This window comes from Ascidiella aspersa, chromosome 3 (genome assembly GCF_963924565.1).
Source record: "Ascidiella aspersa chromosome 3, kaAscAspe10.2, whole genome shotgun sequence".
Taxonomy (NCBI): Eukaryota; Metazoa; Chordata; class Ascidiacea; order Phlebobranchia; family Ascidiidae; genus Ascidiella; species Ascidiella aspersa.
The window spans coordinates 775,774-790,452 of NC_139449.1; the positions used below are offsets into that span (position 1 = coordinate 775,774).

General features: G+C 37.3%; 1 protein-coding gene across 1 annotated transcript in view; it reads right to left on the bottom strand.

The window, feature by feature from the left end:
* Positions 1 to 2,665: 2,665 nt before the first annotated feature.
* The window catches only part of LOC146157988 (nuclear pore membrane glycoprotein 210-like), a 29,621-nt gene continuing 17,607 nt past the window's right edge, over positions 2,666 to 14,679 (bottom strand). The window contains exons 24-37 of the mRNA XM_083383616.1: positions 14,489 to 14,668; positions 14,003 to 14,215; positions 13,033 to 13,185; positions 10,601 to 10,739; positions 9,769 to 9,977; positions 9,017 to 9,204; positions 8,650 to 8,832; positions 8,176 to 8,344; positions 7,253 to 7,364; positions 6,463 to 6,597; positions 5,254 to 5,507; positions 4,723 to 4,875; positions 4,398 to 4,575; positions 2,666 to 3,329 (exon numbers count right to left, since the gene is read on the bottom strand). Coding sequence (XP_083239742.1) covers positions 3,151 to 3,329; positions 4,398 to 4,575; positions 4,723 to 4,875; positions 5,254 to 5,507; positions 6,463 to 6,597; positions 7,253 to 7,364; positions 8,176 to 8,344; positions 8,650 to 8,832; positions 9,017 to 9,204; positions 9,769 to 9,977; positions 10,601 to 10,739; positions 13,033 to 13,185; positions 14,003 to 14,215; positions 14,489 to 14,668 — 2,445 coding nt within the window. The 3' untranslated portion in view covers positions 2,666 to 3,150. The remainder of the gene's footprint in view (positions 3,330 to 4,397; positions 4,576 to 4,722; positions 4,876 to 5,253; positions 5,508 to 6,462; positions 6,598 to 7,252; positions 7,365 to 8,175; positions 8,345 to 8,649; positions 8,833 to 9,016; positions 9,205 to 9,768; positions 9,978 to 10,600; positions 10,740 to 13,032; positions 13,186 to 14,002; positions 14,216 to 14,488; positions 14,669 to 14,679) is intronic.

The following is a 14,679-nucleotide window of genomic DNA, read 5'->3' on the forward strand; positions in this document are numbered from 1 at the left end:
GGTATAATTAAAACACAGGTTATGTTTAAATCAAACATACTTTGGCTTTCTGTATTTTATATCAAAGCGCATATGGAAGAATAGATTGCATTTTTAGTTGTATCACGTCATTAAACAATTAATATACAACAGAGAATACAATACTGATTGTATTGCTGTTTTTAAAGTGTATTTTACCTTTGTGGAGAAAGCCCGAAAAAACAAAAAGCCAAAGTATGTTCGCACATTTCTAGGAAGCACAACTCTGACTGTTATTTAAACATATTTAATTCACAATCATCTGGCCAAAAAAGTCTGTCACGATTTACTGATTGCATTGCGACTTTCCATAATGGACTTCACTTGCAAAGGATTAATTTTTTAGGTGGGTAGAAAACATCAAAATAAACGCGAACTATGGGTGGGATTGCGATTTATGAGAAGGTTTGGGTTCATATAGAAAGAACGGCGTAGCATCACCAACCTACGGCAACTCATTTGTTTTAAAATCTGTTAGCTAGAAGTAGTTTAAGGAAACAAAATTTGACCGTCAGGTAAAAAAATTGGGCAACAATAACCCGACGTAACAATGCTTTTGGAATTGGCTTTGTTTCCTCAATTGCTGTTTGCCGTTCATTTGCAAAATAAGTTTGAGAAGTAAGCTGTGCTGTACCTAATTGTTGGAATTGTTCAACAAAACTTAGACAAATAAACGTACTGTAAAATGAATGTGGCGCTGGTCTAGAATTCTACCACAGCGTTGAAACAATTAAATCAATGCACCATATTTGAGTTGGGGTGGAGGTGGTGGGGCAAGTTTTATTAGATTTATTTTTTAATATTAATACTTGACCCAAAACTTGCGTTGTGGTAGGATTATAGACCAGCGCCCTGAATGTTAATTGGATAGAACTGCGTCGCAATTGGTGAGTTTAATTTACTTTGTGAATACGTTTATGTTCGTTGTTTACTTTAGCAGTTGACTTTGTGGTTCGTCCTATCGTTTTGTCATCGTGCCAGATGAATGTACTTTGTTGCTGTGTTACTTGCTTCGCTACTTGAGTGTAGCGTTTAAATTTGGCGTCATTACACCAGGATTTGAACGTCATTGTACGTTAGGGCAGTGGTTTCCAACTATTTTTATAAGCGACTTCAATTTAAATAAAATTAAATCAGAATTTACATTGCAACCCCCTTTTTTTTCACATAGAAATAAATTATATATATAATAATGCTGGAACTACAAGTACCGGTAACACGGGCGAATAATGTGTAACTTATACACATTTGCAGAGAACTGTGGCTATATATTTGCACCAAAATGATTTCTTTTAGGTACCGGTAGTTTTATTTAAGTTATGAATTTATATTTAACACACCGACCAAAGCAAGACATTCAATTTGTTTCAACACTTAGTGATATGGTTGCGCTTGCATAATGTCCACCAGTTTTGAAAACGCGGCTCCACTTTGCAAGCATAACAGCCATGCTCTACTTCCAATTGCAATTTACGATGTTTTTAATATGCTCAGTGCGCTAAATTTCGTTAAACAAAGCCATGTGGTTGAAAACGGAAAAAGTAGTTAACTCACAAAATTGGACAGAGTCGGGTAAGTTATTTGCATAAAAGTCTAAAAGATTACTTTAAATCTTGGCAATGCACCAAATTATTTTATTTTCACCAGTTTTATTGTGGAACAGACACCAGAATAATGTGATAAGTAATGAAGCAACGAAGACAGAATGAAACAGAAAAAATCCGAAACTATCTTTAAACCGTGACAAGTTGCTTGCATGGCGCATTACAACATAAAATGCTGCGTCAGAAAATCACTGCAGAAATGAACGTAGGTCTGCTGAAAGTGGAATCACAAAATGCTGCTTTTAAACTTCACTGCAATAAAATGGCGACAGGTACCTTCACTTTATGCTGCTTGAACATCTCGCGTCGGACAAGAAAAACAGTGTATGACGTAACAAAAGAAGGCTTTGTCCGCAGTGCAAAGAAAATAACAGTCAAGGAACGGAACAAAATTGTGGCTTTTTAATGCTCTCGAAATTATTAAAAAAATGTGACGTCACGTCTATTGTCAGTACAATTCTACGTCACAAAGGGGTTTGGCATTGTGGGAAGAACGTTTCCACGCAACTTGTGTAATTATAATTATCGCGTTTTAATATCGGATTGTGCCCGATACCAGATGCCAAGTGGTAGTATCGGTACTCGCCCGATACTAGAGCGGTATCGGCGCCGATCCAATACTAAATTAATATCGGAATTTTTGCGTTGATTTGGAACCAAGATGCAATTTAATAAAAAATAGGCGGAGTAACTAATGTGTTTAACGCTGAGGTGAATGGTGTCCAAAAACCTGAAAACTTTTCACTTCATTTTTAGTTTCTAGTGTCAGTATAGTGATGACGTCATTTTTTTGGAAGGTCAATGCCGACGGGTGTGACGTAACAATAGTGGTTTAGAAGTACCAGAAACCACGAGAGTTCACAAGGACACGCTACAAAAAATCTCACGGCAGGTTTGCACACATTTGTGAAAAAAATCTAATTTAAAACTTCACAAATATGTTCTAGAATTTTAAGAGCTGAAATAACATCACTTTTTAGATATAATTCGAAAAAAAAGAGTACCCCAATGGTAAACAAAAAAAATTGTAGTGCTAAGGCAGTTTTGAAACACATAACTGAAGCTAAAACAAAAATTAAAGATTTTTTGAAAAACAGACCAAAGACTTTCGAAATACAAATTAATTTAAGAAAAACAAAACAAAAAATGTGACTCAAATAATTTAAGGCAACCCTGCAATGACGAACCTAATTTTGTAGTTCTGCCTTCACAAAATAAACAATTTCACCGTGACAAAAAATGTTCTTAGTTCATGAAAAATTAAGGGGGGACTCGACGCGTGGCGCCCCCTATCGGGCGACTAATTACGTTGGTTGCGATCACGTGATCGAGACCTGTGTAAATTTCAGCAGTTTACGTGAAAACGCTTTGAGGGTTCGAGACAATCGCATAACGTCTTGGCAAGCTGTAGGTTATACTAATTTGGATGTGAAACAGCACAAAGTTTATCGAATTCATTCATTACAACAGACGCTCCTTGGGGTCAGGTTGGATGCCTGATTCATTGCGCGCATTAAGCTCGGTGCCATCAGGTTCCAGCCTGCTGTGGTTCGTAATAGCGACTCCACAAGCGGGTCTTCACGGGGGAGGGGGACATGCTGCGGTTTCCGGGGGTGTACATGACGTCACGAGGGGGTGTACGGGCCAGGAATGACGTAGAAGGGGGGTTCACCACGTCGTTGGTGAGTCGCTTGAAAACGCCGCAAGCTGGAAGCAACAAAAGCGTTTGTCACGAAACAATCGACTTGTTGCTTATGACTTCATAAAAACTGGGTAAAAATTGCTAAAAAATTATTGAAAAACAAAAAAACTTTATTAAAATGAGAAAAATGACCTGAACATAATTATAAAAGTAATTAAAAAATAACTTTAATTAAGGGGGATTTTCAGTTCAATTTAACTTAACAAAAAACTTGATAAAACACCTAAAATTATTTTTTTAAATATGAGAAACTTAACAAACAGAGTCTCAATAAAACACGTTTTAAATGTTTGAACATTCCACTAAAGCAGGGGTCTTAACTTTATTTAGCGCCAACGTCTTAAAAATTGTTTGGTTTGCTGGACCAGGGGTCGGGAGCCATGTATGGCTAATTTGTGACGTCATATGGCTCTTTTAATGAAAGATCTTGCTTGTAGAAAAATCTAAGAAATCATTTCTCAGCATGATCTGAATAAAATTGCAAGCGGCCACGACGGCTTTCCTAACTTTATATTTCCTTTTTATTACACATAATAGCAAATTTGTTTTTCGAGACGGTTTCCCCGTTTAGAGGAATCCAAAAGGCTCTGTTCTTTCAACGGAACCCCGTAAACAAAATTGTGTAAACTTAGCTCATTCTGTTTGGTGCATAGCATGTTCTGTCCTACAAATGAGAACAAACCAAACGGCCCTGTCCAATTTATTATTTTTTGCCAACATATAATTAGATGTTAAAAAGTACTTCATGGCTCCAACCAAGAATATTTAGCTTTCATGGCTCCCTTAGCTTACCGACCCCTGCCGTAAACCAGGGTGGGCTTGACAGTTATAGATGACGTCATGAAATAAGTAGACCAAAAAAATATTTTTCATTCCACTAATTTTGAAACTCAAATGGAGTCAATCACGGAAAAGGCACCAAGTCTGTATTTTTTTAAATAATTCATTTTTCCAATTATGCACCAATTTTCAATTATTTCTTAATAGACCCCCTAAAACTAGCCCTCGTACACTCAAGGGATTCATGGACCCCTGCAATAAAACAATGCCACTCATGACGTCACAATGCCTACCTGCTATGAGTATAGCTGTGCTTACAACAACAGCCAACACGGTGTAGATCAACATGCGGTAACCCTCCTCGTACGAAACCATCCATGCCAATCGATCATCGCCACACGCTGCTCTCTGCTGTCCCCTGGTGGACGTCACTGGAGCGGAAACCCGGCTTTCCACCGAAACCGCAATCGTCTGGAAACAAAACACTTGCCAAGTTGGTAGTTTTCGTAAATTTGCGAAAATATTTTCGAGGCAAAATTCCAAGCAATTGAGAGGTCATTTTTATATTTCCAAGTAACTGGGAGACGGTCTTCACTCTTAATTCAACAAAAAAATTACCTCGTCCTGTCCAGTGAGGTCACTGATGACGCGCACGTTCGCGTTTCTCGAGGGAGCGTTGTTCAGGGCGCTTATGACGTAACAAGCGGTCCCGGGTAGGGTTTGTTGCTGAGCGGGGTCTACTGTGATGACGTCACGATTGTCTGATATTACCTGAAACACCATTATGATATTAAGAGTTGGACACACTATGCACGGATCTGTAATGCAGCTTGATAATAAATTGCAAATCCAAAAAGGTCGAGTAGATCGACATCATCTTGATTAAGACGTTATTCCATTTCTAATAGAAGAGGTTACTTCTCAGTTACATTAACTGAAGATGATACAAGCTCGTATCTAAACGTCATAATCAAGATGATGTCGATCTACTCGACCTTTTTGCTTTTGACATTCATCAATCTACATTACGAGTTGGACTTTTTAATTATTTTTTAATAAAGTCAGGTATACACTTTAACGCCCACAAACCTGCAGGTATACACTTTAACGCCCACAAACCTGCAGGTATACACTTTAACGCCCACAAACCTGCAGAGTTGAGCGGACTTTGTGATTGGCTCGCACACACAGAGTCACGTGACCGCCTTCCCGTACAACCTCTGACGTCATCTCGATCACGAACTCGGGGGCAAAGGTCAACGTTAGCTCGCCGTCTATGACATCACCGGCATCGGGCGACCTTGACGTCAACGTCACAAACATGACGTCATCCAGCACAGCGAGGCGCTCGTTGAGGAGTGGCGATGATGACGTAATGGGGTTGATGACGCAAGCAAATTGATCTGGATTGAAAAGAGTGCGGGTGTATTCCAAGCGTATCTTGTACATTTCACATTATAGCAGAACTACATTCTCACGCTTTTGTTGCAAGGGGTGGGTTAGGGGCGTGGCTAATCCTAGTGGGCGTGGCAGGTTAAGCATTTTATTCGTTGAAAGCTACCAAATATTTGAGGTTAAAAAAACTAAATATCTGTTGAATCAGACAAACTACTTTTATTGAGCGTCTCATATTTTGTTAAAGATGAACACTGAAGTCTTTGTCACACAGTCACACAAATTGTGTTTAATAGATAAAACAACTTCCTTGAATAGTAAGTACATACAAACTGTAATGTTATAATAGAATCAATGTTTGTTGTAACACTTTGCAAAAACTTAATTGGCCATCAAAGCAGTTAAAAAATCGCTTTCGGATGAAGACCTGTTCCCCATTACATCGATATATGGAAGAAAAATGTGAATAAAGACATGTTTGTGAAAACTTGGAGCTGTAATCAGTTCATTCCGCTGCGACGTAAGTTAATCATTTCACTCAGTTAGAACTAAGAACTTGATTTATTGTTGACTCACATAAATTACTCAAACCTCGCTTGCTGTAAGCTCAACAAAAATAACACTCTATAAAGATCGGATATTTAAGGCATTAAAACTATCTTTAATGTGATCAGTTAACTTCGCTGCGACATAAATTATTCATTTCACTCATGCACAAGTTATAATAAAAAAAAAACATTGGCGGGAGTTTATCTCATCGAACAGTATCACCTAACCCACACTTTCTGTAAACGCCCAAAAACAATGACAAAACACTCTACAAGTTAGTAATTAAGGGAATATAACTATCTTTAATGTTGAGTGAACAGAACTTTTGACCATTAGAGCAATCAAAGTTATCAGGTAATTAAAAAAAATCAACACATTTTTGTTTGGAGTTTTTTCGTCTGCGCACAAACTTACCTTTATCTTCCAAGTATTCCACGCTTGCAGTAAAAGCTTGAACTTCGCCACTGAGACGAACTCTACAAGTGAACAAACGAGCAGCCAATGAAGACATTACATCAGACAAACCACCACACTGGCGAGGGGGAACACCTAAAGGGGAATAACCGGCGTTTGAGTTTCCATTCACAAGATTTTACCAACTCATAAGTTTTGCCGATCTCAAAATGTTTGGTTTTTTGAAAGCGACTATTTGCCCGTTTCGCTCAGGTTACGCATACACCCATTTGTGATTCTACATTGAGTTGGAAATTTCGCCCAGCGCTCATAGAAAGCTTAAAACATTGCATAAATTTTAAGTTATGGGTTGTAGTATTAATATTTTTTAATCTATTTAAACCACTTTGTTAGCCAGGTACTCATATATTCATTATTGATTAAGCATTGATTTAAATTACTTAGGTGGATATTTTTTTCCTTAAAGTGTTTTGAGGCAAAAGTTTGAATTATGATTTGCAAATATAGGGTTTTCACACAATTTATAAAAAAACAAACATATTTAAGATCTAAAATTGGATTAATTGATATGTTTTGAAAATATTTTAATCACAAAAACGCTACAAAGGCCATGTTCAACACAGTAACAAGTATTTCAAAAAATATTCACTATAGAACTTTCGAACACATAACTTAACACAAAAAATTTTTTTTTTTTTTTTTCAACACGCCAATCAAACCAGGGACTGGTACGATCTTTGCTAGAAATCCAATAACGTGGTAATATTAAACAAATAAGGAGACTACCCACCAACTCTTTCTTCTTCGCTCGCCAAACTGAAAACAAACTCGTGACGTTTCGTGGTCACGTGACTAGGAAGTTGGTCACGGTCGAAAGATGCCAGAAACCGCGTCACTTCCGCCTGTGACGACAAACCGGAAGTTGATGGTTGAGGACAAAGGGAACAGTACTTGTGAGTTTTCAACAAAGATTCTGTATTTATTTAGGGAAATCCGCTGGTCATGCCATGTTTTCGCAGAATTTAACATTTTTAAAAAACTTGGCTTCACCGAAAAAATGAAGATGAGAAAAATACGTTTCATTGAATATTTGATTTGTTCATCTTAACAACTTTATGTGATGCAAGTAATTCGCTCTCAGAAAAACTTTATTACTCCGGTTAAGCGGAACACTTGGACCCCATGACTCCATATTATAGTTGTTATAGGGATATGGAAAGAAATTATTAATCCATTAACCGCTTTAAAGCAGTTGTTTGGCCCAAGCTAATCTTCGCATTTGCGAGTTTATCAGGAACAAAGAAAAAGTAGAACTTAATATCGACAAATTATCTCGCCTCTTACTTCAGGTTGTCAACCTTTATCACAGGTGAAGCACAAACGTTTGACGACCCTTAACCCTAATAAACCGAAATCTAAAACACCGACACCAAATTGATTTCAGTGATGATTTACGATTAAAAGCAGAGATTTCTATCTTACAAGGTAATTTTTTCACAAAAAGTTGGCAACAATTGGAGGTGATTAAACTCCTCAACACTGAAGCAAATTTGGACGAACGACCTTTAAAATAGCAAAGCAGGATTATGACGTCATTTGAAATCGTATCTGATTGCGATATTTTGTGAGAAAATATCGGTTATCGCTGTCGGAACCAAATTTCAAGTATCGGTCAACCTCAATCACAACTTTTATCCCCCCCCCCCCACTAACCTTGGTCGTGGTCGCGAAAGCGTCGGTCGTGTACGTCACATCCGCCTGTCCTGTCGTCATGGCAACCACAGCCCCGGTAGTTGGGTCTACCGCCACCTTGTGGGGACTGGGGGCCGACCAAACCCCGGTTTTGCCCCCAGGGTTGACGAAAGCACAGCTGAAGCACCCCCTGAAAAAAAGAAAGAAAAGTGGAATCGAAAAAGGTTGATAACTTACGCATTAAATATATTTTATCATTATAGAGTCAAGGTTTTGCTGGATGATGCAGTTCTCTGTATAGAAAGTAATGTAATAATAATATCATCCAGTGGCGACCCCCTGGTGAGTCGCTTTAGTTTTTTAAGAACGTCGCACAATGACTCAGTTTCGTGCCATAACTCAATTGTGGCAATAAAACGCTTGCAACAATTCTGCAACTGCAACAATTATGATTTCAGACCTACGTAAAAAAAACGAAACAATTAACACACCCACCTCACGCCCACAATAAGTAGGGGATTCCCCGGTGTAATGGGTTGCGCTGCGCTGATTGGAAAGTAGTAAACGGATGAGGGAGCGGTGTTGCTCGTCACCGACATCACTGTGCTGCCCACTAGTGGCGTGTGGACCGTGAACGACCGGTTACCAGGATCAGGGTCAACTTCAATCAGGTCGTACCTGGTGAAAAATATTTCGTGAAAAGATAAAAATCACGATATAACGTGTATTTTGGTGTTCGATATCGATATATCGTGATTTCGGTCGATACCCGATATAACGTAATTTTTGTTGATTCCCGATATATCGTTATTGTTGTCCAAATCGACCGAAATCACGATATATCGAGTATCGACCAAAATACCTGTTCTGTCCCAGATCGACGTTGTGTGACGTAGCGTCGAACTTTTGACCTCGGTTGTCGAACTGCTCAACCGTGAAGCTAATACTGGATGAGAGCGGGAAAGAAGTTGGTAAGTCGGATGAGAGCGAGAAATCACTCAGGTGGAACTTCGTCGTTGATCGAGCGATGACGTAAGACACGTGACGTACCTGGGAAAGGGGGATTTTTTTTTTAACTGCCACCTAAATTTATGAATAAAAATACAAAAACATTTCAATACTTGGTAAAAAAAATAGATTGATTTTCAAAAACCTTCAGGAAAATGTTAAAACTTTTTTATGCATGCTTGTTTTTGTGCAGAAGCTGATGGTGCCTATACTTTAAGGCGAAATATATATTTCTGTAAAATTTTTAGAAATGATTTTATGTTTAATACCTGTTTTTATATTATGTTCTGTTTTTATAGTCTTAACATTATCTAACACAAAAGCAAGGATCTTTCTTTTACTTTTTGTTGTCTGTGGTTTCTTAAAGTTTTTATCTTCGGGAAAACGTTGATGTTATAGAGTCGAGGGTTTGTTTTTAGGACCATCTTTTACGGAACATAATCCAAGTTTTAAAAACGTAGGCTATAAAGAGAATCATATTAATTTGTACAAACACAGGAAAGTATAAAAAAAAAAATCATTAACAAAAACGACAATTTTGTTAAAATCTAGTTTTTTTTTAATTTTTTAATTTTCTTTTTTATTTATTTTTTTTTAATTTTTTACCAGAACATGAAGAGCCAATGTCTGGTTGACTCCAAACCGCTCAACTGACGTCACGGAAATTGTTGCGTCACAAGGACTGCGCCCCGATTGCACGACGCCCCCGCTCGACACTGTGACGCAGTCGGATGACGTAATGGTGACGTCATCGCATTCGCTCGCAGGCTTGGTGCTGATTGGTTGTTCGGGTGGGCAGGGACCGCTACGGAGCACTGGAAATAAAGTGGAATTTTAGTTGGACGAGAAATTAATCAATGGGGTTCAACTCGTTAAAGACAAGCAACTTTCTCGTCCAAAATAAAAAGTAATAATAAAAACGAGTAATTTACTCCTAATAGTAATTAATTCAATTTGGGTTTAAATCCTTCAGCAACGAATGTAACTTCTTGACATTTTCTTAATATGGCAACTTTTGTCCTGTAGAAAGTTTCAATATGTCAAATACAGTAGGTCAATTAATATTTTTTCGACATTAATAATTAAATTTTAGTTTTATTTAGTGCTGCATAAATATACGAAGTCATAATAAAAACGAGTAATTCACTCTTACGAGTGATTGATTCGTTCCTATTAAACTCGTATAAGAAATGAGTAATTAACTTGACCCAACTATAAAAAAACGAGTAATTTACTTGTGTGAGTAATAAACAAAATATTATTTTGTTAAGAGTAATTTAAGTAGATTAAATTCCGAAGTAGAGTAATCCAACTTAAAAAAGGCTCTGATGGTCACTCAGGCCTTCCAGTTATCCGGCCCGCGAGGGTCAGACCTTAGAACTATTCAGCCCTTTATAAAACATGTTTGACAACCACTTCTCTGAATGCAGCTTCCCACCTTGATACTTGATGTCTTGGGCAATTCCTTCCCTGTTTGCTGTGATCTTGTGTCGTGTGAGAGGGGTGACGAGCAGGCTGTTCACACTGCTCCACATTTTAGGGGGAGGGGTGTTCAACAAGCGGAGGGGCTCAAATACCTGGGTAAGTAAATAAAAGAATAAGATCATACGGTAATTAGCTGGCTTGGGGTAATCAGGTGGCACTATACAAAGACAAATTGTATTGAGTTCTCGACATGTTGGTGCATTTTAATTATTTTCATTTCTACTTGACCTGATGAAGCACGGTTTTACAAAAGCTTGTCAAGAATTTAATACAATTTTTCTTTATATAGTGTCACCTGATTCCTCTATTTAGCATTAAACAAATACGGCCATTGGCAAAGCTTAACTGGGTTAGTTTCTGAAGCATTACGACAGTGTTTTTTAAATAGTTTTTGAGCCATGGAAAACTTTATGCAATAAAATATTTTTGCAGAAGAAACACAAAGATCAATTTTACACAAAAATAAAACAAAGTTCATAATAATGCATAACATAGGTAAGCAAAATAGGTAATGAATTAACTGGGTCAGTTTTAAAACGTTTTTTTGAACTTTTTGGAGGTACGGGACACTTCATGCAACAAAATCAATTCGCGTAAATAATTTTTGAAAAAATAAGTCTTTTCATTCAACAAAGACGATGTTGTACAAATAATTTTGCGCATACGAATGTCATAATATTACAGTAAAATAATACATTTTCAACCTAGCTTTTTTACGTTTGCGTCATTTAAACGAACAAACCATGTTTTTTTTGTACAGCGTTGTTTTCCTTAAGGTAGTTTAACATGGATTAGGGCATTTTTTTGGACTTTGAAAACTTTGTAAAGGTCTAAAAAACACAACTTAAATGTGCGTTAAACGAGAAGTGGACTGACCGACAAAATAGCAGGTTAGATGGGGTTTATCATTTCCTATGGAATATGGTTGAATACAACTTGCAAGATACTGTCGGATTTATGTATATTTCTTTTTTTAAAGCAGGTTATATTTTAACATGCAAACAACTAACTTTCTCCATTCAATCAATGAGACAAAAAACAAAAATCAAGGATATCTTTTTTGCTGATTAACTGTTAGTTATTTAATAATTAATCTGACAGCAGCTCATCCTGTATGAAACCATTTTATAAGTATTACTTTCAGCGTTGGAAAAATGAAAAGTAGGTAGTTGTTTTTTTCACACTGTTGCGTTTCGAGTAAAAAAAATCAGTTTTAAGGCTCAATTTGCGCGTAAAACTGGAATAAAATCACCAGTTGCTTTCTTTGGTTGAACTCAAACCCAGATGTTGGCTTGTTAACCCGTTTGAGTAAAAAATGTTCAAAACATTGGGCAATAATGACCCTTCAGTCTGGCGTTGTGAGTCGAGAAAAAACGTGACAAAAACCCTATGGGGTAAAAAAAAGACAAAATAAAAAAAATAAAATTGTCTGCGTATATGAGCCACATGTTTTAAGCTGGTCATTCTTAATGAGGGCGCGAAATCTTAAAGTTTTAAGTTTTCAAGTTTTATTTTCCTCCCCATCCGCGTTTAATGCATACACACACAAAATAAAAAAGTAAATAACGGTAACAGATTTGAGGAAGGATCAGCCTTGAACCACAAGTGGTTACACAAAGAGACCGACCCTTTCTATTTTAGCAATATATTTTAAAGTGAGTGCATCCAAAACAAGCTTAGGTGCTTACAAAATGCTGTGTGTGGAATAGGACACCACGAACGAATAAAGAAAACTCAGTACACAACATGCGAAGTTTGCAAGCCACCATACAAGCAGAGTGTGCATTACTTACGTTGGGAGCCACCATTAGCGGGTTGTACACCTGAATTGTCGGTAGGTTTCGGTAAAATATTAGAATATTGATGGCTATCGGTTATCGCACCATCGCACATGTTTAAAGGTAAAAATACTATAGGAATGTCCAACAATTGACATTTAATTCCGATGCTGATGCCCAATAGTTTAAATAGATGACCATTTTGAGAACCACTGCACAAGCCCTAAAATGACTCAATATAATTTTATTCAAATGAACATTGATTTCATGCAAGTTAAAAGGCAGATACTAATTTTTTGGTTATATTAAAATATGACACCTCCTATGCTGATTTTTGTCAAAAAATGACAAACTACGCGTTGTGGGTAATTGTCCACAAAAACCACAAAACATTAAAAAATACTAGCCAGTAAACAACAATCAACTGTACTCTTTTTATTTATTTAAAAAACGCGTTTTATATACAAAGAAATCTTTCTCTAAAGCTTAATGAATTGATGATCAGCTTTAGAATTTACACTTTCCATGCAATTAAGGCTAGGTAAGAAATAAACTTAAAGCATGAAAGCTAAAAAAACAACTAAACAAGAACCAACTATCCACTGACCGTGATGGCGACCTCTGCCGTGAACTTTGAACTCGCCAGTTGACCTTGTGAGGGGTCACTCGCGGTCACGTGCACAACCACTGAACTGTGACCGGACGATATTCCCTCTAGCAACATGCTGAAGCGCATCGACTCCAAAGTGTCGATTCCAGCCTGCAAACAAATGCGCGTGTGACGTCATAAGGGCTATTGTGTGACTGGAACGGCGAAACAATAAGGGATTTTTAAAAGGTGTTTAATAGAATGTTGGACAACGGCGGTAATTCTCAGGTTCGGAACAACTGTAAGGTTACTTAAAGTATGTGTATTCTGTTAAGGTTACTTAAAGTATGTGTATTCTGTTAAGGTTACTTAAAGTATGTGTATTCTGTTAAGGTTACTTAAAGTATGTGTATTCTGTTAAGGTTACTTAAAGTATGTGTATTCTGTTAAGGTTACTTAAAGTATGTGTATTCTGTTATCTAGCTATTCTGAAGCCGTACTGACCAACGATAACGGCCCACGGGTAAACGTTTCCTAAGGCATCCGGTGTAATACAAAGTTATGTAACAATTCAAGGTTCACTTGAAATAAAAGTAATCCGCAATATTTAATGATAATGCAAAATTTAAGAACAACTGCAATTGTAATTGTTGAGTAACGTTGTAGATTGTGAACGATTACTTCAACCGGTTTGATCAAGTTTAGAAAAACATCAAAAAATATTTTCTGCCACAAAAACCTTATTAAACGGAGGAACACTTAAAATACTGTTGATAAAACTCAAATAAACACATTAAATATTAAAAAATACATAAAAACCGTGAAAATGTTACAAAACCTTTAAAATTTTTTAACGATTTTGCATTAAATAGAAAACATTTGAAAAAATATAGGAAATTAGGCCTAGAAAAAACAAAAGATATGTATTCCCTAAAAAAACAAAAAACATTGAAAAACAGCAAAAAAATAAAACAAACTGTCAACTAACCTCCTGGTGTACAGTCATTAGTCTCGCAACAGCCGGGTTGGCCGCGGACCACCGGAACCTCAGGCCAGGGACCGCGCTCCCGAATGTCAGGGGGGTCCGACCACCCCCGGTCCCCTCAACATGGAGGGGCACAACACCCCCAACGTGGAACCGGGTCAGGGGGCAAGAGACACGGATACCGATGAGCTGGACAACTCGGACGAGAGAAGGCGCCTGTAAAGGTGAGTGGGATAATAATGCGGGGGTTGCGGGGTATTATAGGGTAATATGTTTATGACGAGGTGGTTAAACCTTAAAAATAAGTAAAAGATCATTTTTGATGAAATTTATATTTATGTTGACAAATTAAATTTACAAAGTTTTTTTTAAAGAAAACCTACAAACAAGTAAAAAAAAAGTATATTTTTAAGGCTAAGCAATGTTTAGTTATGCGGACAAATTAAATTTACCAAGGTTTTTTAAAAGAGTATTATTTCGCTACTTTACCTTACAATTGAACACCACGCCGTCGTTCATGACAACTTGGGCAGTGACCTTGACCTGACCTTCACGCAGGCCGCACACGAGCCCTGATTGGCTGATATTGATGGGCGTGTCCCCTCCCCCAGTATTGAGCATTGTGAAGCGAACGCTGTAGTCTGTGTGAGGTCCACCTTTTATCACAAGCTGAAACCAAG